Source organism: Heloderma suspectum, chromosome 3 (assembly GCF_057233095.1).
Source record: "Heloderma suspectum isolate Gila_16-S chromosome 3, 16-S_ref, whole genome shotgun sequence".
Taxonomy (NCBI): Eukaryota; Metazoa; Chordata; class Lepidosauria; order Squamata; family Helodermatidae; genus Heloderma; species Heloderma suspectum.
The window spans coordinates 39,310,685-39,335,428 of NC_139460.1; the positions used below are offsets into that span (position 1 = coordinate 39,310,685).

The 24,744-nt window shown below is 40.7% G+C and overlaps 2 protein-coding genes across 9 annotated transcripts in view; one reads left to right on the forward strand and one right to left on the reverse strand.

The window, feature by feature from the left end:
- The window catches only part of BRCA2 (BRCA2 DNA repair associated), a 59,446-nt gene that overhangs the window by 10,915 nt on the left and 23,787 nt on the right, over positions 1–24,744 (forward strand). For 4 of the 7 annotated variants that reach the window (XR_014789021.1, XM_084842980.1, XM_084842981.1 and 1 more), the window contains 11 exons: positions 3,725–3,815; positions 7,185–7,234; positions 7,377–7,417; positions 7,508–7,619; positions 9,700–9,758; positions 9,872–9,986; positions 11,332–12,393; positions 13,162–17,523; positions 18,697–18,792; positions 21,442–21,511; positions 22,473–22,885. Coding sequence is in view for 6 of the 7 variants with exons in the window: in XM_084842980.1 (XP_084699106.1) it covers positions 3,725–3,815; positions 7,185–7,234; positions 7,377–7,417; positions 7,508–7,619; positions 9,700–9,758; positions 9,872–9,986; positions 11,332–12,393; positions 13,162–17,523; positions 18,697–18,792; positions 21,442–21,511; positions 22,473–22,885 (6,471 nt within the window). In the remaining variant the exon portion in view is untranslated. The remainder of the gene's footprint in view (positions 1–3,724; positions 3,816–7,184; positions 7,235–7,376; positions 7,418–7,507; positions 7,620–9,699; positions 9,759–9,871; positions 9,987–11,331; positions 12,394–13,161; positions 17,524–18,696; positions 18,793–21,441; positions 21,512–22,472; positions 22,886–24,744) is intronic. The other 3 variants (XM_084842984.1, XM_084842985.1, XM_084842983.1) reach the window with 1 other exon arrangement.
- The window catches only part of N4BP2L1 (NEDD4 binding protein 2 like 1), a 68,191-nt gene continuing 47,899 nt past the window's right edge, over positions 4,453–24,744 (reverse strand). Inside the window, exon 6 of one of the 2 annotated variants that reach the window (XM_084842995.1) lies at positions 4,453–6,821. In XM_084842995.1, the coding sequence (XP_084699121.1) occupies positions 6,748–6,821 (74 nt within the window). In that variant the 3' untranslated portion in view covers positions 4,453–6,747. The remainder of the gene's footprint in view (positions 6,822–24,744) is intronic. The other variant, XM_084842998.1, reaches the window with a different exon arrangement.

A 24,744-nucleotide genomic window follows, 5' to 3' on the forward strand; every position in this document is an offset into this window, starting at 1 on the left:
AAGTTATATCCTTCAATTGCTGTATTCCAGTCATGAGAGTCATCCCACCAAGTCTCAGTTATACCTATCAGGTCATAATTTCCCTCTTGTATTAAGAGTTCAGGTTTGTTCTGTTTGTTTCCCATACTCTGGGCATTAGTATATAGACATCGAAGACCATGTGCTTCATAGTCTGGCTTTCTTCCTACATGTGTCTGAAGACTATTATTGGGCGCTATCAGCGCTGTTCTCTCCATTGCAGTGCATGCGCCTTTGTCCATTGTTACCCCCAACATTACATCTCCCTTCCCCGTAGGATTCAGTTTAAAGCCCTCCTGATGAAGTTCTTCATGCTGTGGCCAAACACATTCTTCCCAGCCTTTGTGAGGTGCAACCCATCCCTAGCCAACAGCCCATCTTCCAGGAAGTATAGCCCGTGGTCCCAGAATCCAAATCTCTCTCGTCGGCACCACCTTTGTAGCCAGTCATTCACCCGGAGTATTCTTCGTTCCCTTTCTATCCCTCTTCTAACTACTGGAAGGATGGATGAGAAAACTATCTGGGCCCCAAAGTTCTTGAGTTTCCTTCCCAAAGCTTCAAAGTCTGACGTGATCTCTTCGTAGCTCCGCTTGGCGGTATCATTTGTTCCCACATGGATGAGAAGAAAGGGATACCTGTCAGTGGGCTTTATGAGTGCAGGCAACCTTTCAGTCACGTCTCTAATCTGTCCTCCCGGGAGACAACATACCTGGCGAGTCCACGGGTCTTCGCGACATACTTGGGTCTCGATCCCACGCAGCAAGGAGTCTCCCACTACTACCACTCTTTTCTTCTTCTTCTTGTAGGCCTGGGTTTCATCGCCTCTGTTTGACTGACCTTTAGCCTCTTGCTCACTCTCATGCAGGTTCCCCTGTGATTCTTCCTCTGCAGTTGTTGTAACCATTCCTTGTAGGGGAGTTGCTCCAGCCCCTTGATCATTATAGTTTCCCTTTTCTGCACTTTTTCCAACTCTATGTATCCTTTATAGGTGCAGTGACCAGAACTGTACATATTATCCCAAGTGTGATCTCTCCATAGATTTGTATAAGGGTAGTATGATACTGGCAGTTTTATTTTCCATTTCTTCTCTAATTATACCTAACATGGACTTTTCCTTTTTCACAGCAGCTGCACTCTGAATCGACATTTTCATTGAACTTTCCACCACTACCCCAAGATCTCTTTCTTTGTCAGTCACCGCTAGCTGAGATCCCATCAGCATATACGTGAAGTTGTGTTGTGCTTCTAATGCCATTTAAGTTTTAAAGAACCAAATTCCTTAGCCCTGAAGACTTTGTTGAGGCCACTACAGAATAAGACAGTACAAGATCTCAGTTTAACTGCCTTTAGGATTGCAAAAAAAGTTATTTTTTTACATTGGTATGGCTGGTGCTCCTGTCAAAGCCCAGGTCGCTCTGTGGAATGCAGAGATGACTCGGGCAGTTGACACGATCGTGTCAAGCACCCTCTCCCTCTGAGCAGAGCCCGGCCAGCTCCTTGGTATACACCTGAGCTGAGGGCAATGAAGCAAGAGGGGAGACGGCTAGAACGCAGGTGGAGGAAAACTCGTGCTGAGTCTGACCGAACACAGGTAAGAGCTCACTATCAAGTCTACTCTGTGGCGGTGAGGGTGGAAAAGAGACAGTTCTTTTCCACCAGCATTGCGTCTTCTCAGTGTCGTCCAGCGGAGCTTTTCCGAGTGGTTCACAGCCTGTTACATTCTGGGCCAGGGGGAGAGATGGTGGAACCCTCGGTCGCACGCTGTGACGAGTTTGCACGGCACTTTGAGGATAAAGTCGCTCAGATTCGTCATGAATTGGACACCACCCTTAATGCAGTTCCATTGGTAGAGGCGTTCAGAGCACCGTCTGGTCCAGTTTTATTGGATGAGTTTCAGTTACTGAGGCCTGAGGATGCGGACAAGGTGCTTGGCCAAGTCCAATCGACCACTTGTGTGCTTGACCCTTGCCCTTCATGGCTTATTAAATCAAACAAGGAGGGGATGTCTGGCTGGGTCCAGGAGGTTGTAAATTCCTCCTTGAGAGAGGGAGTGGTGCCTGCTGCTTTAAAAGAGGCGGTAATTAGACCACTCCTGAAAAAGCCTAACCTGGACCCAGAGGATGTTAACAATTATAGGCCAGTGGCCAACATCCCCTTCCTGGGAAAGGTGCTTGAGTGGGTGGTTGTAGGACAGCTCCAGGCACTGTTGCATGAAACGGATTATCTAGATCCATTTCAGTCGGGCTTCAGGCCTGGTTTTGGAATGGAAACCGCCTTGGTCGCCCTGTGGGATGACCTCTGCCGGGAGAGGGACAGGGGGAGTGCGACCCTATTGATTCTCCTGGACCTCTCAGCGGCTTTCGATACCATCGACCATGGTATCCTTCTGGATAGGTTGTCTGGGTTAGGAGTTGGAGGCACTGCACTACAGTGGTTCCGCTCCTATTTGGATGGCGGATTCCAGAAGGTGGTGCTGGGGGATTATTGCTCTGTGCCATGGCAATTGTGCCATGGGGTTCCACAGGGCTCTATTTTATCCCCCATGCTGTTTAACATCTACATGAAACCGCTGGGGGAGGTTATCCGGAGGTGTGGGCTGAGGTGCCATCAATATGCAGATGACACCCAGCTCTACCTCTCTTAATCATCAAACCCAGGTGAGGCAGTGGCTGTTCTGAATCAGGGCCTGGGCACGGTAACAGACTGGATGAGGGCCAATAAAGTGAAACTCAATCCAGACAAGATGGAGGTACTGTTAGTGGGTGGTTCGTCTGCCTGGCCAGGTGATATTCAACCTGTTTTGGAGGGGGTTGCACTAGCCCTAAAGGATCACGTTTGTATTCTGGGGGTGCTCTTGGATCCAGAACTGTCACTTGAGGCACAGGTGAACTCAGTGGCACGGAGCACTTTTTATCAGCTTAGGCTGGTATACCAACTACGCCCTTATCTGGACAGAGATAGCCTAGCTACAGTTATCTATGCTCTGATAACTTCTCGTCTGGATTACTGCAATGCGTTATACGTGGGGCTGCCTTTGAAAACGGTCCGGAAACTTCAGCTGGTCCAAAATAGGGCAGCAAGATTGTTAACAGGGACTGGCCTGCGAGCTCATATTATGCCAGTACTTTTCCAGCTGCACTAGCTGCCAGTCCATTTCCAGGCCCGATTCAAAGTGCTGGTGTTAACATTCAAAGCCCTTAACAGCTTGGGGCCAGGTTACCTGAAGGATCGCCTCCTCCCATATGTGCCTGCCCGGACCTTAAGATCATCGTCAGCGGCCCTTCTCCGTGCGCCCCTGCCAAAGGAAGTGAGGCGGGTGGCTACTAGGAGGAGGGCTTTTTCTGCTGTGGCACCCCGGCTGTGGAATGAGCTCCCTAGTGAGGTTCGCCTGGCACCTACATTGTATTCTTTTCGGCGCCAGGTGAAGATCTTTTTATTTTCCCAGGCATTTTAGCTTTCTAAATTTTTATCTTTGCTGTTTTAAATCTGTATTTTAAACTCCTGCACTGCTGCTAGGTTTTATTGTGGTTGTATTGTTATATTGTGGTTTTAATGTTCTATATATTTTAAATTGTTTTATTATGTGTTGTTTGGTTTTAATTTTTGTGAACCGCCCAGAGAGCTTCGGCTAGTGGGCGGTATAGAAATGAAATGAAATGAATAAATAAATAAATAAATAAATTTTAACCTATTTTATTTATTGCAGACAAAACTTATAGTGAAGCCCCTAGGATAAGGATTCAAGTGGATCAATCAAATGAAGTAGTGAGTCCTTCACCTTCCTTTCTCCTTGCAAGGTACATTATAACTGCATATTTAAATGTTCCCTCACTGGGATCTTAAGTCTGTATTGGTTGCAACAGTGCAAACAATCAATTCCACCATTCTAGCTAAAGCTGCATCCTGTGCCTGGCCAGCATGCAGACCCATGACAGAAAACTGAGATGACACTTCTGTCTGTAAGATCAAGCCATCAGCTGTGACCCCATGCTAGCAGGAGTTGTTGCATACCTGATGCCATGTTCTACAATGACAGTGCCTACATGCAAATTGTTATGCTTACGTCCACTAAAGGGTTTGCTTTTTCCTTTTGTGATTTGCTCACCACTGGAGAAATAAACTTAATATCTATCTCTCTAGGAATCTTAACTGAAAAATAATGCTTAAGTAACAAGGTTGTGTATTTACTCTCATATGCTGTTTTCTAACATGATATAGCCCATATGGCTATACTATCGCGGAATTCATGTGGCTGTGAGCATGTGTGGCATCTTGGAATAGATGTGATTTTTGACATGGAGATGTTTTCAAAAAGCACTTCCCCCTTCCTCACCCCACCCCCCACTATGAGAGGCCTGTACGATGTCAAAAACACTATATTTGTACTAGCCTTGAGCCCCTTCCATTCAACGCGGCAAGGAGATATACATTGTACACAATTGGAAACCTTTTTTATTAATCATTAATAAAGTCAGCGATTGCTACTTCAGAACTGAAAGAAGGTTAATGCAATGAATGTCACAGTGGTGGCAGCATCTTTTTTTCTTTTGTTTAAATCCAGCCTCTTTAACAAAAATATTTTTACTTCCTTCCTCGTCTGTTGCTATACCATTTTAGAAATTTAAATGTTGCTGGTCAATATGATTTCTGATAACTGAGGATAGTTCTGAGGGTATATAACTTTTGATGGTCTGTATATCTGAAAGTCTTCCATTTTCTAATATTCTGTGAAGATACCATTGTTCGTTCATTCATTCGTTTTTATTTAGTAATGGACCATAGGCAATTCACAAATATAAAACAACTAAAATTAGAGCAGATAGAACATGAGGTCAAAATCTAAAATGGGTAAAACACATTCACAGTACATTTTTTAAAATTAATTTAGAATATACTGCTTCTACATTTAAATGGATAATTATGATCTGAAAATTAAGACAACTAAAAGACCATTAAAACAAGATATCCCCCAAACAGTCAACTGCTTAATCAGAGATAAATTTTTCACAAATTTTCGATGCTGCCAAAGCAAAGAGAGACCTTGTGAGTTACAGTGGGATATATATCAGATAGAAAATCTTCTCTGGAACAGTGTTGCAGTACAAATAAGATAAAATAGAACCCAGAAATGTAGACCTTGGTTCAGAAGGGCAGGACAGCAAATAATGTGGCAGATCTTCGATCTCTGGGGCATCACAAATACATAAACATTGGGCCCAAGGAATTTGAAAATAACTGCCATCAGTCATAGCTGTTGGCATAGTTTGAAAACAAAGAGCTGTAAAAGCTTGCCTAAGTTTTGGGAAAGTAAGCTTTTTCAAATAGGCAGCTCTTTGGTGGTCATTTTTGTAGAGCCTATACCAGTTTGAAAATTTTGAGTTATTAATGGGCTGTCTTTCCCGAAAACACCGTGACGTCTCTTTTGAATTCAGAGTAGAAAATACATCAACTGAGGTGAAATAGGATCGTAGTAAATTATAATATCTTGAGCTCCAGAATTTACAGTTTAACAGTTGTTCATAGCATAATTTAGGGAAAACCTGGACAGAAGTTTCTTTTAAAATTCTCTAGTAATTAATCAAGGCACAGTGGATACAAGCTCTGATGGAGGGAAGACCAACCTCTGTCAGAACCAAGGCAGCGGGAGTGCCAGGAGGCAAAATTAAAAGTTTTTTAAGGGCGCAATCCTATGGCTGCTAGTCAGCAGCTAGACAGCCATAGGATAGGTTGGTTCCCAAAGAACCAGCCTCTGCCCTCTCCTGCGCTGCCTCATAGGCAGCGCGGATTGACCCCAGGCTCGGAAGAGCATCATGGAGCAGGAGAAATGGGGTGTTCCCAGGGGTGGGGAAGTTGAAGTGCTGGTATGACACATCCTATGTATTGTCCGGCCGCCTCTCCCCGTACTCTGAGGTCCTGCAGCTAGACAGCCAAAATCACTGTCGAGCCACAAAAGCAGGGCAGCAGGAGCAGGGAGGAGATCTGCTCCTCACCACTCCTCCTGCCCTGCACTGGATAGGTGGTCGCCCCCGGGCTCAGAGGCAACTGTCGATCCGCATAGGATTGCTCCCTAAGAAATCTATTTTGAAGGGCCTCCAATTTGACCGGTAGAGAATCATCCCAACCCCAAACTGCAGCCTCATAATAAAATTTGGGCAATTACCTTACTCTGAAAAATTTTCAGAGCTGGATCAACTAAACCGCCTGCTGCAGTATGATAAAATTTAAGTATGGCTCCAATAGTTCTTAAGGCCGTTACTTTAATTGCTTCTACATGAGCTTTCCAGGAAAGATTTTCTGTAAAACGAATGCCAAAATATTTAAATTCCCGGCACTGATCAACCTGATGGCTATCAATGGACCATTGGAAGTGGGAATGTCTCTTTCCGAATGCCATCATCTTTGTTTTGGCACAGTTAATATTTAACCTTTCTTTAGTACAATATTTACTGAGCTTAGACAGTAACCTACTTAAACCTATACGAGTGAGTGATAATAAAAATCATGTAATCAGCATATAGAAGAATAGAAACTTTTTTTGCCCCAGTTGCAGGAAGAAAACATTCTGGCCTAGATAATTCTAAAACTAGATCATTCAAATATAAATTAAAAAGTAGTGGAGCTAAAAGACACCCTTGTTTAACTCCTCCATTGGTGGGTATGGGTTCAGTTAATGAACGAGAAATCCCCACTCTTACTCTGGTGGTTGTGTTGGAACTGCTCTCTATCAGTTCAGTCGAAAGCTGCAGCTAAGTCAACAAAGGCAACGTGAAGTTGTTTAGTAGGTCCTGCAATGCCTTGCTGAGCTAAAAAATAAAGAGTCAAGCAATGATCAATAGTAAAACTGGCCTGTTCAGAATAGATAATACAATTAGAAGACTCCCAATCCTCCAGCTTGTTTAATAAAATTTTACAATATAGCTTAGAGTCAATGTCCAAAAGACTTATTGGTCAATAATTGTTAGGATCTTGCTTATCACCCTTCTTGTATATTGGGATGACAATACTCTGTTTCCATCCAACTGGGAATATACCTGCACTGTTAATTTGCAGTTAATTTGCACAAGAGTGGGTCTATGTGAAGATACCATTGTGTCTGCATGATATTTATTAAGGAGGTTTTTCATTTAATCTTTTCAATAACAATTTTTTCTTTTTTTATATTTCAGTCCAGCTGTTTTAAGAGAAACATGTGGAACACCACAGAATAACAAATGTGGTATATATTCTTGTCTATCTTTGTTTACAGTATTGAAAGTAGTTTTGTTCACTACTTTGAAAAAAGTGTTCTCTTAAGTATCTTAAATAGTATATGCTCACTCTAAGGCTAATAATTTATTATCTCACTTGATATTTTCCAGTGCTAAGTGGAAGTTTGCTATGTACCCCCAAGCTTTTTGAGGTACTTGTTTTTTCTAAGTTATTTTAGTTATGGGAATAAAATTATTTTAGATTTTTTGTAAATAATAATAATATGTTTGATATATCTTAGGCACAGACACCAAAATGCATTTCTGAGAGCTTAGGAGCAGAAGTGGATCCTGATATGTCTTGGTCGAGTTCATTAGCAACACCCCCTACATTTTCTCCAACAGTCATAATAGGTAATGATATTAACACAATTATGTCCAAATAGAAATACTATGCTCTTTCATTCTCAGTCTGAACTAAAGAGTGGATACAAGACAGAGGGCCTTTTCAGCAGTCCCCCCCCCCCACTCCCCCAGTTGTGGAATACTCTCCCTAGGTGTCAATTTTAACATCTTTCCAGCACCAGACAAAGGCTTTTTTTATTCTTCCAGGCCATTTAACATAATTTTGATATATTTTAGTATCTTTAAAGATTATTTTAAGTAACTTTTAAATATTGAGCACGCTCCGGGAGAGAGTGCAGGACAGGAAGGCCTGGCGTGCTATGGTCCATGGGGTCACGAAGAGTTGGACACGACTGAACAACAACAATTAATATTTGTCTCTATATTTAATATTTTTAACATTTATAAGGTTTGTTTTAGCTCTGTGTCAGGGATGGGGAACTACTTTTGAGTAGAAGGCCAGATGACTCTCCGTCAGCTGAATGATGTTGGTGGGCAGGGGACATGCCACTTGATATCATTCATTCATTTATTATATTTCTGTACCGTCCCATAGCCAAAGCACTCTGATTGGTTCACAAAATTTAAAAACAATTAAAATACATTATATAAAGTATAAAAAACCATTCACGTAATGACATAAAACAGGTAGTACACAGAACAACATGTATCTAAAACAATTTAAAACAATCAGCCAGAGACAATCCAGGGCCTGATCAAAAAGCTTGTTATATGCTGCCAAATGCCTGAGAGAAGAGCACAGTTTTAACCTTGCCCTGAGAAGATGACAATGTTGGCACCAGGCAGGCTGATGTCATTTGTTCCCTGGTCAAAGCGCTGGCTAGATCTCCTTCGGCTGCGGATCCAGCTTTGTTGTGTGGAGTCTTTCCCCATACAAGAAAGGCCTGTACACGGCAAAGGTGCCCTGGCCAAACCACTGGGTGGATAATGCACCTGGCACCTCAGCTGGGGAAGCTTTGCCTGCCCCACACCTCCCACTGCAGAGCAGGTGAAGCTGAGCTAGCTCAATCTCCTTTGCCCCTCAGTCCCCTTCGCTCCTGGCCCTCCCAACTTGGAAGGGGAGCAGTGTGCAGGGGACTGGAGATAACAGCAGGGATTTCTCTCTGTGCCTTTTACCCAAGCCCCTGGTAGCTTCCAGGGGCTGGGCTTCGGGAAGGGCCCACAGATGGAGCCCAGAATCTCTGTGGGCCAGATGTGGAACCTCCAGAGGCTCCCCATCCCTGCTTTTTGTGATTAGGTGACTTTGTTGTTAGTATTATGCTTTACTCACCACACTGGTTCTGGATTATCATGTGAAATTTGATTGAATTATTTGTGTTTTAATTTGTTTTAAATTTAACTATTGTATATCACCTATAGAGTGGGATCAGGAACTGTGTCCCCTCCAGATGTTGTTGGACTGCAGCTCCCATCATACCTCACCATTGACTATGCTGGTTAGGGCTGATGGGAGTTTCTGTGCAGCAACATCTGGAAGGCAACATGTTCTACACCCTGATTTAGAAGATAAGGTAACTAACAAATATAAATGGGGCTGGATTCAGGTTTAGCCATACTTAGAGTAAACCCGTTGTAATCCTTGGGACTTAAGTTAGTCGTAACTAAGTTAAGTCCTATGGATTTCAGGGCTCTAAGTATGACTAAGTATGGATCCAACGCATTATAAATAAATAATGTTTTAAGTATCTCCTACTGATATCAAATGCTCTACTGGGGAGCTGAGGTTTGTATTCAGTGTTAGTCTAATGTAAGTCCCATTCATTTCAATGGGTCTGCTCTAACATCAGATACAAGACATAAGAAGAGCCATGCTGGATCAGACTAAGGGTACATCTAGTCTAGCATTCTGTTCACACAATGGCCAACCCTCTGCCGACCAGGGTTGGACATGGGTGCAACATGCAGGACATGAGTGCAAGAGCACCTTCCTGCCCATGTTCCCCAGCAACTGGTGTATGTAAGCCTGTGGTACTGGAGGTAGCACACAGCCAAATTTATGGTTTTACATTAAGATTTATGTGTTGCAACATCATTACAAATTATTTACTTTACAATTTTGAAATTTCAGATAGAGGAAATGATTCCAGAGCTTCTGGAACAAAGCAGCATAATGAAAGACTTGAATCGGTGAGTAGCTTTAAGTTAAGAACATGCCAAAGTAGTCAAATTTTTAAATTAGCTTGATACTCTCAGCTAATGTGTAATTTGTATAAGGTAATTTACCTCTTTTTGGTTCTCAGATCATGCGTAGCCTTTTCGCCAAATATGGTAGAAGTCTCAAGAAGAATAGCATGAATGTGCAAACTACATCACGAATTGAGGATGTATGTGCAGAAACTCCCAGAAAAATTCACAGTGAGCATTTACTAGCCATCTGTTACTTCTAGCTATTTATTTGTTCTTTAGTAGCAATTTATATTTTATTATTTGAATAATAAACCATATTTCCCTTCTGGAATATGTCCAGCTGCATAACCATATCATATATACCCTGTTGTAGTCCTTGGTAATAAACAAGTGTATGACATGTCATTCATTTTAAACTAAATAAAAGGTTCAGCAAATCTTAATATGAATACTTACATATACCTGTCAGACATCAGGCATATGCATCAAAAAATATGCAAAATATCAAAAAGAATATAAGACAAGAACAAAAAACAATGTAATTTAATCAGTCTTCTAATAAGTAATGAAATAAAAAGTATATTCACAGAATTTCAAGTGCATCCGTATCTGTCAGTATGTATATCTAAACTATCTGAACTGGAATGTTTTTAGTTCTGCAAACTCTATTTACATGAGTTAAAAAGCACTTATTGAACCCAAATATTGCTACTGAAAAGTGAAAATTATTTTTTTTAATACTAATCTCTATAAACAACAAAACATAATCTGTTTAGATTGCAAACCTGGCAGGCAAAGTGGAAGGAACAACGAAGTTGTTTTCTATTCCTGTTCCTGCTTTTTAACATTTTAAGTTAGAGAAAAACACTAGTTACAACTGCACTAGCTGACCTACCTCTCAGTGGGAGGGGAATGAAGAGGGTCGTGGTTACTACAGACCCACAACCTCTCCTTCCTCCACACCCATCAACCCACCCCCTTTCCTCCCTCCTGACTCTCTTCTGAGGTCGCTCTTGCAAACTTAGAAGAGAAATCACCTCAGTGCTTTCCACGACAGCTGCAAGGAGTGAGGGGGTAGGAAATCCATGCTTTGCTATCCCCCATCATTAACTTTTGTTATCAGTTAATGCTTCAGATATTTGGCTGTTATCTGACAATATTTGACTGGTCAAGAAATGAAGGCCGGTATCCAAAAACCTGCTTAGGCTCACACAAAGGGCTAGTACAGCCCAGTGAAATTTTGTTGTTTTTTGTTTGTTTTTTGAAAAGCTAACCTCCTCCCCACATATTATATTACAAACTGATTTTCAGATTCCCCTCAACGTCAAAATTGGTTTGTCATGCAGCATTGCAGGTTACTGCTTAAGAAAAACAAGTCTAAAACCCCCTTGGGCCCAGGAACAGTTTCATATTCCTCTGAATCTTGGTGTGTATATTGGTATGTTTTAGACTAGTCAAATGCCAACCCTATTTAGAATGACTCATCTGATACATAGAATACATCGTGTAAATGAAATGTTGAATTAATGTCCTTTATAGAATATTGTTTCTGATGGTTTTTAATTATTTGCAGATTTTGAAAGATTATTAGATGGATCCTTTGGTAAGAACATACTTCCCAGTAAATTAGTTGGAAACCAAAAGCGACTAAATGCTCCAAAGGATGAAGAAATGCTTGATGGAATAGATAGTGATTTTTCTGTAAGCCTTGCCAGTGGCAAAGCTTTTCTGTGTGTTAGTAATGTGAAAAATGGATTACAAGAAAATTATGAAGTGATTAAGGATTCTAAAGAGGGTCATATAGCAAAATATAAAAGAGAGCTAAATTCCTCCATATGTTATCTGCAGACAATTATAATTCCAAGTAACAGAATACAAAAGCATTCTGACAATCGGAATGGCATACACAGAGAGAAGGAAATGCCATTGCCTTCATTTTCTCCATGGTCTCAGCTAGACTTGTCTGGTCTTGAAATAACACAGCTTGAAAAAGAGTCCTCAGAATATACTGACTCATCTTCTACCTTACACGTCAAGAAAAGTTCTGAAGACAGAGTACCATCTATTGTCAAAGCGTCTGCTAGTACTAAAACATTAGAGGCATGTATACAGAATACATCAAGTCTAATCAAAGATCACAAATTACTGGATGTCAGTTCTCCAGAAAAATTGCCAGTTCCTGAAACCCCTCCAGTGCCTGTTGCAATTATTAGCAAAAAGGGTCCAACGTTAGTGAATGATTGTGAGGCTGAGCAGACTTCTTTTGTAACTATTTCAGGCAGCAGATCCTCCTTAATAGAAAAGACAACTTTAACAGAATTCTCAGAAGTCCATAGCAGTTGTCATAATTATGCAAGAGAAAATTGTAAAACTTCCTTTGGCCCTCTTCTAGGTAGGATGCCAACTCCAGCTGGTAGTGATGACAGAGGACTCACAAGGTCAGGCTTGAAAACCATAAGCTCACTTTCCAGTTTGAAAAGGCGACCCAAAAAGTTTATTTATACAGTAAATAATAGTCCAGTTTACCAGGAAGAAAGAACTACGCAGAGAGATGAATCTCCTTGTCTTATGCTGAATTACGCAGATTTAAAATCTTGTATCTCTGAAGTTTCTGTAACAGCCATCAGGAATGAAGGTACAAAGTTTATATTTCTTTGCACATTAGTTTTTAAAATTCAAATCCTAGAACACTTACTTCTCTGTACTTACCATGTCTTTGCTGTGAACTAGACACACTTGCTGTATGGAAAACACTATTTTCCTGGCAACAGAGTACCACAAGAGTTGGAATATTTATTTTAAAATACCAAAGAAAAAACTCACACCATGTTTAACTATGTAAAAAAAATTAGTAAAGCACTCTAGTAGCAGAAGCATTTGAGACATAAACCCAAATTATTAGCTGAATTTCTTTAAATGAGTTTAGTACACTAGAGTAATCCCAAAAGAAGCCAGTGACCTAATTTGCGCATAATTGTGGGTTTTGCCATGCACAAGCAGGGGTGAGCAACTGTGCTGCTTCACACATGCTCCTACTTTTTTTTAATCAACAACCTATGTTCGACTGGGTCATAGGTGGTTGCGTGTGATGTGCGAACCAGGAGTGCTGGGTTGTTTAGGGGCTAAACAACCCAGTGGTTAACCTATGGTTTATTGTTGAGTTAACCATTGGATTGTTTATCCCATAAACAACCCAGCACTTTGGGTTCATATGTCACACTCAGCAACCTACAACCCAGCTGATTGTAGGTTGTTGATTTAAAGCAGAAGTGTGGCTACTCTCTCCCATTCATGCACAGCAAATAGCGGGTAAATTACGAGTAAACCAGGTCAGTGAGAGAGGATATGTTTAATAATGCTGTCCTTCCAACTAACATCACTGTTATGTCATAATTCCTTGCAGGGCAAACTGAAGAACTTTCAAACACTAATAAGCACACTGTTGAAGAGAAACAACAAGCGGGGTCTGGGTTTTCAAACTGTACTCTTACAACCATTTTCCATAAAACTCCATGCAATGAAAAGTCACGCACAGAAAGTTATTTGACCTATCAGTCATCAATACCTCTACAGACAGACAGCAAAAGAGAAACAGTTATGCTTCCCAGTCATATAGTTGCTAATCCAGTAACAGAGTCATGCAAAAACAAGTTCCATATAATTAATCACACTTTAGATAGAGAGAACTGTGGGACATGTGAAAGTCTCACACATCTCAGTTCATTGCAAGAAGCAGTTTTTGAAGAACCTACATTGGCAATGCCAACATCAAAAGTTGGAAACAATTGCGCAGCCTTGGAATTAGCTTCACAACATCCTTTGGCAGGTGGCACTCCAGTGGCTGAACTTGGGTTTCAGTCAAAGAAAACACTACAACCTACGACAGATGAATCTTCTAAGCTTATAGTATCTGAGAAAACATTAGACATGAGACAGCCTCTACCATTAGACTTAAAAGAAAATACAAATGATAACAAGCAAAGAGGGTTAGGGGTTGGAAATCATAGTAAAACCCAAAGCTTTGGTGGCTTCAAAACTGCTTCCAATAAACAAATAGCACTGTCTGATAATGACATTAGAAAAAGCAAATTGCTGTTCAAAGACATAGAAAATCAATTTCTTGAAGGTTTTCCCAGTGAAGGAATGAAAAATATTTCAAATCAAAATGCACAGGAAAACACCGGGTTTTCTTTAGTTGGGAGAAATGAATTGAATGAAAACTCATCTAATTTTTCACATGTTTCTGATTCACTGATGAACCTTATTCAGTTCAATGATACCCAAAGCATTTTTCCTGAATGTGCCAATACGTCTTTTCAGAATGTGCTTAAAAATCAACAACCTGAAGGAAAACAAAATTTAACAGCAAGTCAAGAAGCTGAAGTTACTGAACTTTCTAATATCCTGGAAGAAACTGGTAGTCAGTTTGAATTTACGCAGTTTAAAAAACATAGGACTGTGATGTGCAATAGTACTTGTGACGTGTCTGGAAGCTTTGATAATGATGATGTAAATTCTGAAGTGTGGAAAGACATTGATTTTGAGGAAACCTTTGGAAACAAGGTTCCAAGAGGCAATAATCTGTCTCCTAATAAACATATAGGCACAACTGAGGAATGTAAAACAACTGAGGAATATAAAATACAGACACAAAGCAGTAAAGAGATTACATCAACGAATTCATCAAGCAGAGAACAGAACAAAAATGTCCCCAATATTTCAGCACCCTTGCAGTTCAAACGGGGGGACTGTAGTTCAGCTGGAGGCAAAGAGATGAACATTCCTGGTGAGATCATAAACAAAGTTGAAAAATTAGTCAGTGATCTGAATGGAGTGGATGAAATGCTTATCCCTCAGAAAACAAACCTTCAAAGTGATTGTTCAAACAGTTGTAATAATAACTGGAATAATCACAACTATATGAAAGAAATATGTGATTGGCATCAAATGGCCAAAAAGGTAGATGCTGAATATATGATGAAAAATAATACAAAAGATACAATTACAAACATTACAAATGAGTCAAAAATTGCAAGGTATAATGTAGGCAATGTTATCCAGATTACTAGTACTACAGAAGTTAACCTAAAAATTGTTAAAAGATATTCTGTTCAGATGACAGGAAATGAACTATCATCCACTGAAAATAATCACAACATATTAGTTGCACATCACTTTGTAAACTGCGGAGAAACTAAGTGTAATTATAATTTGCAGGAAACTTTGTCTGATCTAACATGTTTAGCTGAAGCTGCTAAAACTGAAACAATGACTTTGAATAATGCAGATGACAAAGAAAATTCAAATCAGAAAGAGGAAAATGTAAATAATGCAGAAAGTGGCAATTTACTACAGAATTTTCACACTGTTGCTGATGAGAACATATTACCAGTAAAGAATAAAATGTTTCCTACGTTAGGTGGCTCTTGTGTCGAAGAAGAGCCAACTTCCAATGGGGAAACAGGTGCTAGAAGCAAAAAAGGAGCTATTACTCCTGTAAAAAAGAGTACTGACTTAAGTCAAAATGAAACTTTATTTGGCACCAACCATCAGAAAATCCCTGAAGTCAGAAAAGAAAAGCAGACCAGTGCTTTTCATACAGCTAGTGGTAAGCAAATTACAGTCACTGATGAATCTTTAGCTAAAGCAAGGCATCTTCTTTCAGAAGAAACTATTTTCCCAGAAAAGGATGATGTCAGACTTACCTTTCAGACTTCGATAGAAGAGAAAAGGAATGAGAAGACTACCAAAGGAAGAGAAGAATTTGGAAAAGTAACTGAAAAACATGGGGAAGTTCTAAATTCTGACGGTTATTTTGAAGATCCTCTGGATCTGTTTTCAAACACTTTTAAACAGACTGAGAACTTTGAAACTGTTAAAGGACTCTCCTTGGAGATGACTGCATCTGAATCAAATAATGTTCTGGCACATGCATCAAACAAAAATGATATTTCAAAAACTGTATTTTTTTATTCTGATACTGATCAGTATTTGTATGTTGAAGAGTCCAATATTCGTGCAAAACAAAATCTTCAGCACGTGTCACCTAGAAATACAAGTAATGTATTAATTACTAAGAATAATAAAAACCTTGATTCTTTGGATCTGACTTGCAATACCACTTCAAAAGCTAGTTACTCTGATTTAAAGAGTGGGCATTCTGCGTTGCACCATTCACATGATGCATGCAATGAAAGAATTTCCATCCCAAAGGATTTCGCTTGTGTTACTGAAGAAGCATCATCATCAAAAAAATTTAATGGTGAAAACAGTGTTAGCATTTTTAAAGAAACTTCTAAAAATGAAAGTTGTATGTCACAGTTATGCGAGTTAAAACTGTGGGATACAATGGATACCAACACCTTACAAAAATATTCAGCTAGTGAAGCAGCAGCCTCAGCCTCAACCTCAAAACTACTGAAAGCTAGACCAGTTACATTCCATACAGCAAGTGGTGACACTGTTGAGGTTTCTCAGGAAGCATTAAAAAAGGTCAGACAGTTGCTTGATAAAGACAGCTGTAAATCTATAAAACAGAACATGGCATGTCAATCCGAAACAAGTAAACATAGCATCTCAGAAAGTTGTTCTGATGTCTTGGGCAATGGAGAGTGTGTTACTACTTCCAATTACTTGAGTGCTGAAACAATTCCAATGGGAACTTCAATTGGACTCTATTTTCCTAGTGCCAAAGAGTACTGTGATGATGAGCAAGCACTAGAGTGTACTGGATCCATGTCCTTGAACACTCTGCCTGAGTCAAGTTGTCAGACTTCATGTTTTCAAATGAATGATAAGGGTTCTGATAAATGGACCTCTAACAAGCTGAACTGCATCAAGTCAGACCTTTGTACAGATTACTGTGGGCTTTTTAACACAGCAAGTGGCAAACCTGTACAGTTATCTGAAGAGTCATTAAAGAAAGCAAGACTACTGTTTTCTGAAATCGAAAATGAATCAGCAGGTCATCAGAGCCATGTATCAGATTGTGATTACAGTTATGATGAAGTATATTCTCTCAGGAACAAAGCAATTCCTATGGAAAACAAAGTACTCCCAACCCAAGGGAAAAGATTTCCAAATACTGCTGTGAATTCAAATATTCCTTGTGGCTTTAGCACAGCAAGTGGAAAACAGGTTCAAATCTCTCAAAAGGCCTTCCAGAGCGTTATGGGGCTCTTAAAAGAATTTGATGATGTCAGTACTAATGGTTTCTCTGTTGATCAACAGAGTTTGGGGCAAGGTCATATTTCACCCATAAAAGCTCCTGCTACAGAAACTAAAGTCGATGCTGAAGTTAGTTCCACCTCTAAACTTCAGGAGAATGCACTTTATTTGACTGCAAGGAATCTTAATGAAAAAAAGACTTCTAAAAATCTATTGAGCATTAAAATACCTACACACATGTCTTGTATTGAGAAGTACAAGCAACTAGGAGAATTGGAAAAAAGCTTTACACGTTCAGAAGGAAGTGAGCCTTTGGAGACAACCCGGCCCTGCCCAAGCAGAATGGAAACAAAATATGCAACAAAATTTGATACTGTAACAAAAGGAGATCTGGATTCTCATGTTTACGTCCGAACTCCAGAAAATTACTTGGAAATAGAAGCTTCAGAAAGTGCCAAAGCATTCATGAAAGATGATGATCTCATTGATAAAGAAGTACAGAAAAATAAAGAATCCATCTTGAGTTATGAGAGAACAAATAATTTCCTGTCATATTCAAGAATTGGAAAAAGGCATATAGAAGAAGAAAATATGTTTGGTAGGTCTCTCATTTTTTTTAACCTTGATCTTGTGCATTTATATGGGAGCACTGCCATTGACCTCAGTTTAATTTACTACAAAGTTATTGCTCTTAGGGTGGAGCAAGATGTTATCTCAGAAAATACATGGCCTCAACCTCATATTTGCTAAGATAATGGGAATGTGGTGTTGAGGCACTTGTAGGGAGGATTGGTGCAAGGAAGGAGCACTTAACCGCTCACACACTTGACAGTTCTCTTCAGAGATGCCCTACCCCATGGCTGTTTGCTCATTAGCTATATTCACTACCAGTTTTGGATCCTGTCTGGTGTTGAAGGGGACATTCCCCCCACCCAAAAAGAATCAGCAGGTGCAGGACTGCTAAACACCCCCATTTTATTTTCTGATTTTCCCCTACAAATGGTCCCCAAACCTTGCATAAGCATTATGAGGGAAGCATGGAGTTGGGAAAGGGATCTGTTGCTCCATTAGGGTTGCCATCTTTGTACATATTTCACTGTTGAAGATTAAATGTGAAATGTTCTTTCCTTTCTCCATGATTTGAAAAAAAGTCAATCTAAATGTTTTATTTCATAAGTACTCTGAAAATTAATACTTCACATACATTTGTCAAACCAGAACGCCTGCATCCCAGTAAATTAGGGCTAATGTCTTCATTAAAATCATGACATAGTACCCATTGAATGAAATTTTGGTAATGACTCCCAAACCACTAGGATAATTTTGTGGATTAACATAGCAAGGGCATTTCAAAAACATTTACTTGCTAAAATATTCTAGAGGCATTGCCTGAGAGACTGGATGGCTCACTTGATCAATGTTCTTGCCATTACAGCTTTTTATGTTGTCTTCACAGTAATTACCTAATGCTCCTACACTTGCAGATGTAATATCAGAATGCCCCTTGGTATGTAAAACATTTCCTATCTTTTGACTTTGAAATCGAACCAAAACATTAGTGTAAGGTAAGCCTGATGTTTTCAGATGAAAGCCCTCCTCTCCTAGATGAAGAGAACTCATGTTAGAAGAGTCAGACCTTGAAAGTGTTGTAGTGCCATCTCACCCTAGCTCCTTAAATCCATCTTTTTATAATATCAACAGTTATAGACATTGAGCAGAATCCGATGTTAAACATGCATTTTCAAAATGCTCTATGATGTTTGCTTTCCAGGAGAACCTCCCATTAAAAGAAAATTGCTGCCTGAATTTGATCAATCAGAAAGGTCAAACAGATCATCTTTGAATGCCTCAAAAAGTACTCCAGATGGTAATTTTTATTTGTTTAGGTTTACATCGTTGTTCAAAAGTGCCATACTTGTAGTTTCACTTTTGTAATTTAAACATGTTAATATATAATGAAACTTGCGCAATGTCTATGGGAACACCCTATTTTGCACATTGTCCTTATCCTCGTGAAGCTATATGTCTTAGGTATGTAGAACTGTAATGATGGTTGGAATTTATATTCTACATACATACATACATTAATTAATTAATTACATTTCTATACCACCCAGTAGCCAAAGCTCTCTGGGCGGTTTACAAAGATTAAAACGTTTAAAAATACAATATACAGATTTTAAAAGCCAATTCCATAAAAAAGGGGTCAAGGAGAATCAACAAGGTCACACTCCCCCATCTCTCTCCCGAGATAGGTCATTATACAGGGCAACTAAGGCTGTTTCCATGCCAAAACCCGGCCTGAACCCCAACTGAAATGGATCTAGATAATCGGTCTCATCCAACAGTGTCTGGAACTGGTTGGCAACCACCCGCTCAATAACCTTGCCCAGGAAAGGAACACTTGCCACTGGCCTAAAATTACTAAGATTTTCCGAGTCCAGGGAGGGTTTTTTCAGGAATGGTCTCACTACCGCCTCTTGGAGGTGGCCCAGGGACCACTCCCTCTTGCAAGGAGGCATTAATCACCTCCCTGGCCCAGCCAGCTGTTCCTTCCTTGCCAGATTTTATAAGCCAAGAGGGGCAAGGATCCAGTACAGAAGTGGTTGCACAAACCTGTCCAGGTACCTTGCCAACATCCTCAAGCTGCACCAACTGAAACTCATCCAGAAGAACAGGACAAGGCTGTGCTCTGGATACCTCACCAGATTCACCTGCTATAACACTGGAGTCTTAAGTCCCGGCAGATACAAGAGATCTTATCCTAGAAGTGCCTAGCAAATGCATTACAGCAGGCTTCAGAGGGGTCTGCAGTGTCCTTGGGGCTGGCATTTAATAGCCCCCGGATGGCACTGAACAGCTCTGCTGGGCGGCAGACAGAAGATTGAATAGAGGCAGCAAGATGATGGTTTTTTGCTGCCCTCACTGCCCCTAAATATACTTTACTATAGGCACATACCAGCATTCAGTTGCATCCACTAGGAGTTCTTCTCCATCTGTACTCAAGCCATCTCCTATTTTGTTTCATCGCCCTCAGCTCTGGGGTATACCACGGAGCAGTACGAGCTCTACTCGGGAGAGGGCACTCAGGAGCAATCATGTCAACCGCCGGGGTCATTTCAGTATTCCAAAGATCAACCAGGGTTCAACAGGAGAGCCTGCCATATCAGCCAGAAACCTCCCCAGAGTCCTCTGGAAACCATCCAGATCCATTAGCCTCCAGGGGCGGACCATTTTAATAGGTCCCCACCCTGGCAGAGAGGAAAAGCTGCTGTAAGTCTAAACCTCAGCAGGTAATGATCTGACCACGACAAGGGGACTGATGCAGAGTCCCCCACCTTCAGACCACCATCTCCATGTCCATTTGAGAAAACCAAGTCTAGAGTATGCCCTGCTACATGCATCGGGCCAGTGACGTGTTGGGACAGTCTCATGGTCGTCATGGGGGCCGTGAAATTCTGAGCCGCCCCAGACAAGGTGTCCTCAGAGTGAACGTTGACATCCCCCAGAACCAACAGTCTGGGGTATTGCAACAGTGCACCTGAGTCCACCTCCATCAGCTCAGATAGGGAGTCTGTTGAGCAGCAGGGTGGGCGGTACACCAACAGAGTCCCCAGTCTGTCCCACTGGCCCAACCCAAGCTGCAAACACTCCAGACCAGTAGTCACATGGACAGGGAGCCTGCAGAGGGAGATGGAACTCCTTTAGACCACAGCAACCATCCCTCCCCATCCTTCATGTCTTCCCTGATGCTGAACCAAATACCCCGGTGGGCAGAGCTGGGAGAGACTAACTCCTCCCTGCTCGCCTACCCAGGTCTCAGTTATGCGTGCCAGATTGGCCACCTCATCCATTTCAACTAATCAAAGTGCTTCATATACATTATCTCAACAATAAGAAAGCAGTTTATAGTAGGAGTTTGCAAGATCACTGCTACATATGTGCTACTGTGGCTTCTTATGGGCAGGCAACAAATCAGTGATTTATTTATTTATTTTTAAATGGTATGGGGTAGAATTAATAGGGCAGAAACAGCTACTGTACCATTTGACTTATATAGCACAAATTTTTTGTAAGTGGAAGGTGTGGGGCGGGGTTTCCTCCATTTTTCATTATGCTGGCTCCAGGTTTGTGTAGCTGAGGGACCCAAAAAGGCCCAATTTCAGGGCCTTCTGCCTGCTACTATTGGTGGGAGAGCTGCTGTCAGAGGCTTTCTGCCTGCCCTGGTACAATGAGAATCTTTGCCACAGTGGAGCACACCAGCAGTGGAGCTTCTCTCTGCAAGAAGAAATTGCCATGAAGCCACCTCTGCAACATCTTACTCCCCTCCAGCCATCAACATGGTGTTTCTGTAGTGCAGTTCTGTAAAACTAAACTGATAAAACATTTCATGGGACATCCAATTTTTTAAACTTAAAAGTAAATTAATTGATTTGTAGATGTATCTCTGTCAAAATCTACGTTATCCTTTTAAACATCATATAAGTTACTTGATGTACAAACTGTTTTTCTTTAGGTATAATGAATGACAGAAAAAAGTTTACCTACAATATCCCTTTAAAGCCAGTAATCTGTGGCCCTTTTAGGTAAGTATAGACTATCTAGATACCTCTTTAGCTGTGTGTACATAGCGTGACATCTTTTCTCCAAACACGAGTTCCATATGGTTTAACTGTAACTATTTTTGAAATTCATCTAAGGTTCAAAAACAGCCTATCTAGTAACATACAAAGCTGTGGGCGTGTGGAGAGAAACCTCAGATTCCTTACTTGAACACTGAACTCTCTGGATCATGAACAAATACATTTTTTTAAGTGATTCAGCATGCCTCTCATGATTTGGCTTTAGCTACAGGATCGTATTCACTTTATATAACTTGGGATGCAATCCTATCGAGATAGGAGGCTGACACCTATCCAGTGCAGGTCAGCTGGAACACAGAGGGGACCGTCTCCTCCACACTTCGCCCACTCTGTATTTATGGCTAGACACGTGGTTTTGTGCATTGGGGGTTGGGGGGGGGGGGCAGAAACCTGATAGGAAGCTGTCTAGAGCAGCTTCCTCTGTCTTGTCCCCACCCCCAGGAGACAATGGCAGAGCAAAAAGAACCATGCCGGCTATGAGGGGGAGGGGTTAGGTTTCCAGAAATCAACAAATCCTATGGCCCTCTAGGCAGTGCCTAGTGGCCATAAGATTGCTGTCTTGATTGCTTATAAGCTACCCAGAGCATGTGATGAAGCTGGATATAAATGCAGATATAAATAATTGGGGGGGAAAGTGTAGTGAGAAGAGCCAAATGTCTTTGGTGTAGGTTTTCCTTTTATTTGTCCATATTACAAATTGCATATTACAACATTAGTCTGGGAACTACCAGATCTATTAATGTAATTAAAGACATTCAGCAAAATGAAATAGAGGTATGGTACTTGTAACTGTCAAGTTTGCTTAATATGTGAATGCCAGGCCAAAGTACCGCAAAATAAAAGAACTTACTTTTGTTAGAGTCTGCTCATTTAGATCCTTATCAAAATATTTTAATCTGTTCAGTTCTACAAAAGAACGGCAAGAATTCCTGAATCCAAATCTTACTACTCCTGATCAAGATCTAAAACAGTCTAAATCTGACAGATTTCAGCAACGTATTTTAAAGCAGTCTTCAAGCGGATTAGATTTATTTACTCAATTTAGTAAAACCTCCATTGATGAAAGCAAGAAGACAGAAAATTACTTTAGAGCAAAGCAACCTGTCAAAGTCTTTGTGCCACCTTTCAAAACAAAATCAAGTTCTTCTGAGGATGAAATAGGTAACAGCAAAGAACCTTTCTTACTGGGCAACAAAGGTATTAATAGAATAGAAGAGCTTAACCCTGAAAGGTTTCATGAAAGCACCATTAAACCAGAAAAGGATAATTCCACACAAATATCAGCTGTGGATTCAGAATGTGAAGCTACAAATTCAGGTATGTTGAATGTATACTTCTGGCATTTGAGTGGGCAAATGTTTGTGAACATTTGTTTATTTATTGTGAGCATTTATTGACAAATGGTTTCTGTAAAGATGATCTCAGTGGTGAGTATAGTTCCACATATTTGGATCTGCATGTGTTAGACCCTAGAACATGAGTCTCTCCTTCCCCTATCTAATTTTATCTAACTAATTTTTCTAACTAATTAGTTAGATAAAATCTAACTAATTTTCTAACTAATTAGTTAGATAAAATCTAACTAATTTTTCTAACATCAAGCACCTCAATCAAAAGGCAGTTTCTTTTTTGCTGCTGTGGAATAAAGAGCTATTGCTAGAACCTGGTCATCTCCACTGATGTTTGTGCAACCCTGCCATGGCTGTGGATGCCATGAAGGAAGCTTATGTTGTTAGAATTACATTGCATGGTACCTGACTGGGCCTCTATTCGGGAAAGGGCTTTGGCTCAGGGGAAGGGCCGTGGCTCAGTGGTAGAGCACATACTTTGCATGCAGAAGGTCGTAGGTTCGATTCCTGGCATCTCCAGGTAAGGCAGAAAAAACTGCCTTGAAGCCCTGGAGAGCTGCTGCCAGTCAATGTTGACAATACTGGGCTGGATGGACCATTCGTCCAACTCAGTATAAGGCAGTTTTCTTTGTACCTGATAAAAGCTAATCTTCCACATGTAGGACTATAGAGGGGCTATGAATGGAGAATTCACAGATGGTTATGTCTGTAAAACTCTGACACTCATTTAAAATGTTATTCATTTTTATTTGAAGTTTTATACTACTGATGCAAATGCTGGAGGTGATTTACAAGAAGCAGTGCAATATTCATTGCTGCAGTAACACAAAGATTGTTCCATTAGTTCAAAATTCAGCCTTAGTCCCTCATGGAAAACTACTCGCATGAATTTTAAATAACTTTTACCCACTATTTAAATTGATAAATTCTATGCATATGGCATAGTTGCAGAAGCAGCTCCAATATATTACAAATAAAATTTCTCTGTGTACATTCAACCCACGGATATGATATGCTGATGTGGAGAATGTTAGAAGATTGTGTCATTAGGCTGCTACCTTAGTATTCTGTATTCAGTAATAGCAACACTGATTTTGGTGGCTGTAATGCAAAAGTAAGGAAAAGCATATCAATAATTAAAGGTAAAGGTAAAGGTGTCCCCAACCAGTCGTGTCCGACTCTAGGGTGCGGTGCTCATCCCCGTTTCTAAGCCGAAGAGCCAGCGCTGTCCGAAGACGCTTCCGTGGTCATGTGGCCGGCATGACTGAACACCGAGGTGCACGGAACGCTGTTACCTTTCCCGCCGAGGCGGTACCTATTTATCTACTTGCAATGTCTTGCTTTCGAACTGCTAGGTTGGCAGGAGCTGGGACTGAAGACGGGAGCTCACTCCATCACGCGGCACTCGGGTCTCGAACTGCTGACCTGCCGACCTTCCGGTCTGCAGTTCAGCGTCTTAACCACTAAGCCACCACGGCCCCTATATCAATAATTATCACTCAATAAATATTTATTAGATATTATATTGGGTGCTCTTGTAATAAAAATATCTTAAGACTTTTAAGACTTTATTTGGATTGAAATTTAGACATGGTAGTGTCTAAAATGCAATAATATTCTTAAGAACATAAGAAGAGCCCTGCTGGATCAGATCCAATGCCTAACCAGTCCAGCAGTCTGTTCCCACAGTGGCCAACTAGATGCCTGTGGAAAGCCCACAAGCAGGACATGAGTGCAAAAGCACTCTCCAGCTCATGCTCCCCAGCAACTGGTATACATAGGCATCCTGTGTGTGCCTGGAATTTAATTTAAATAATGTTTATTAGG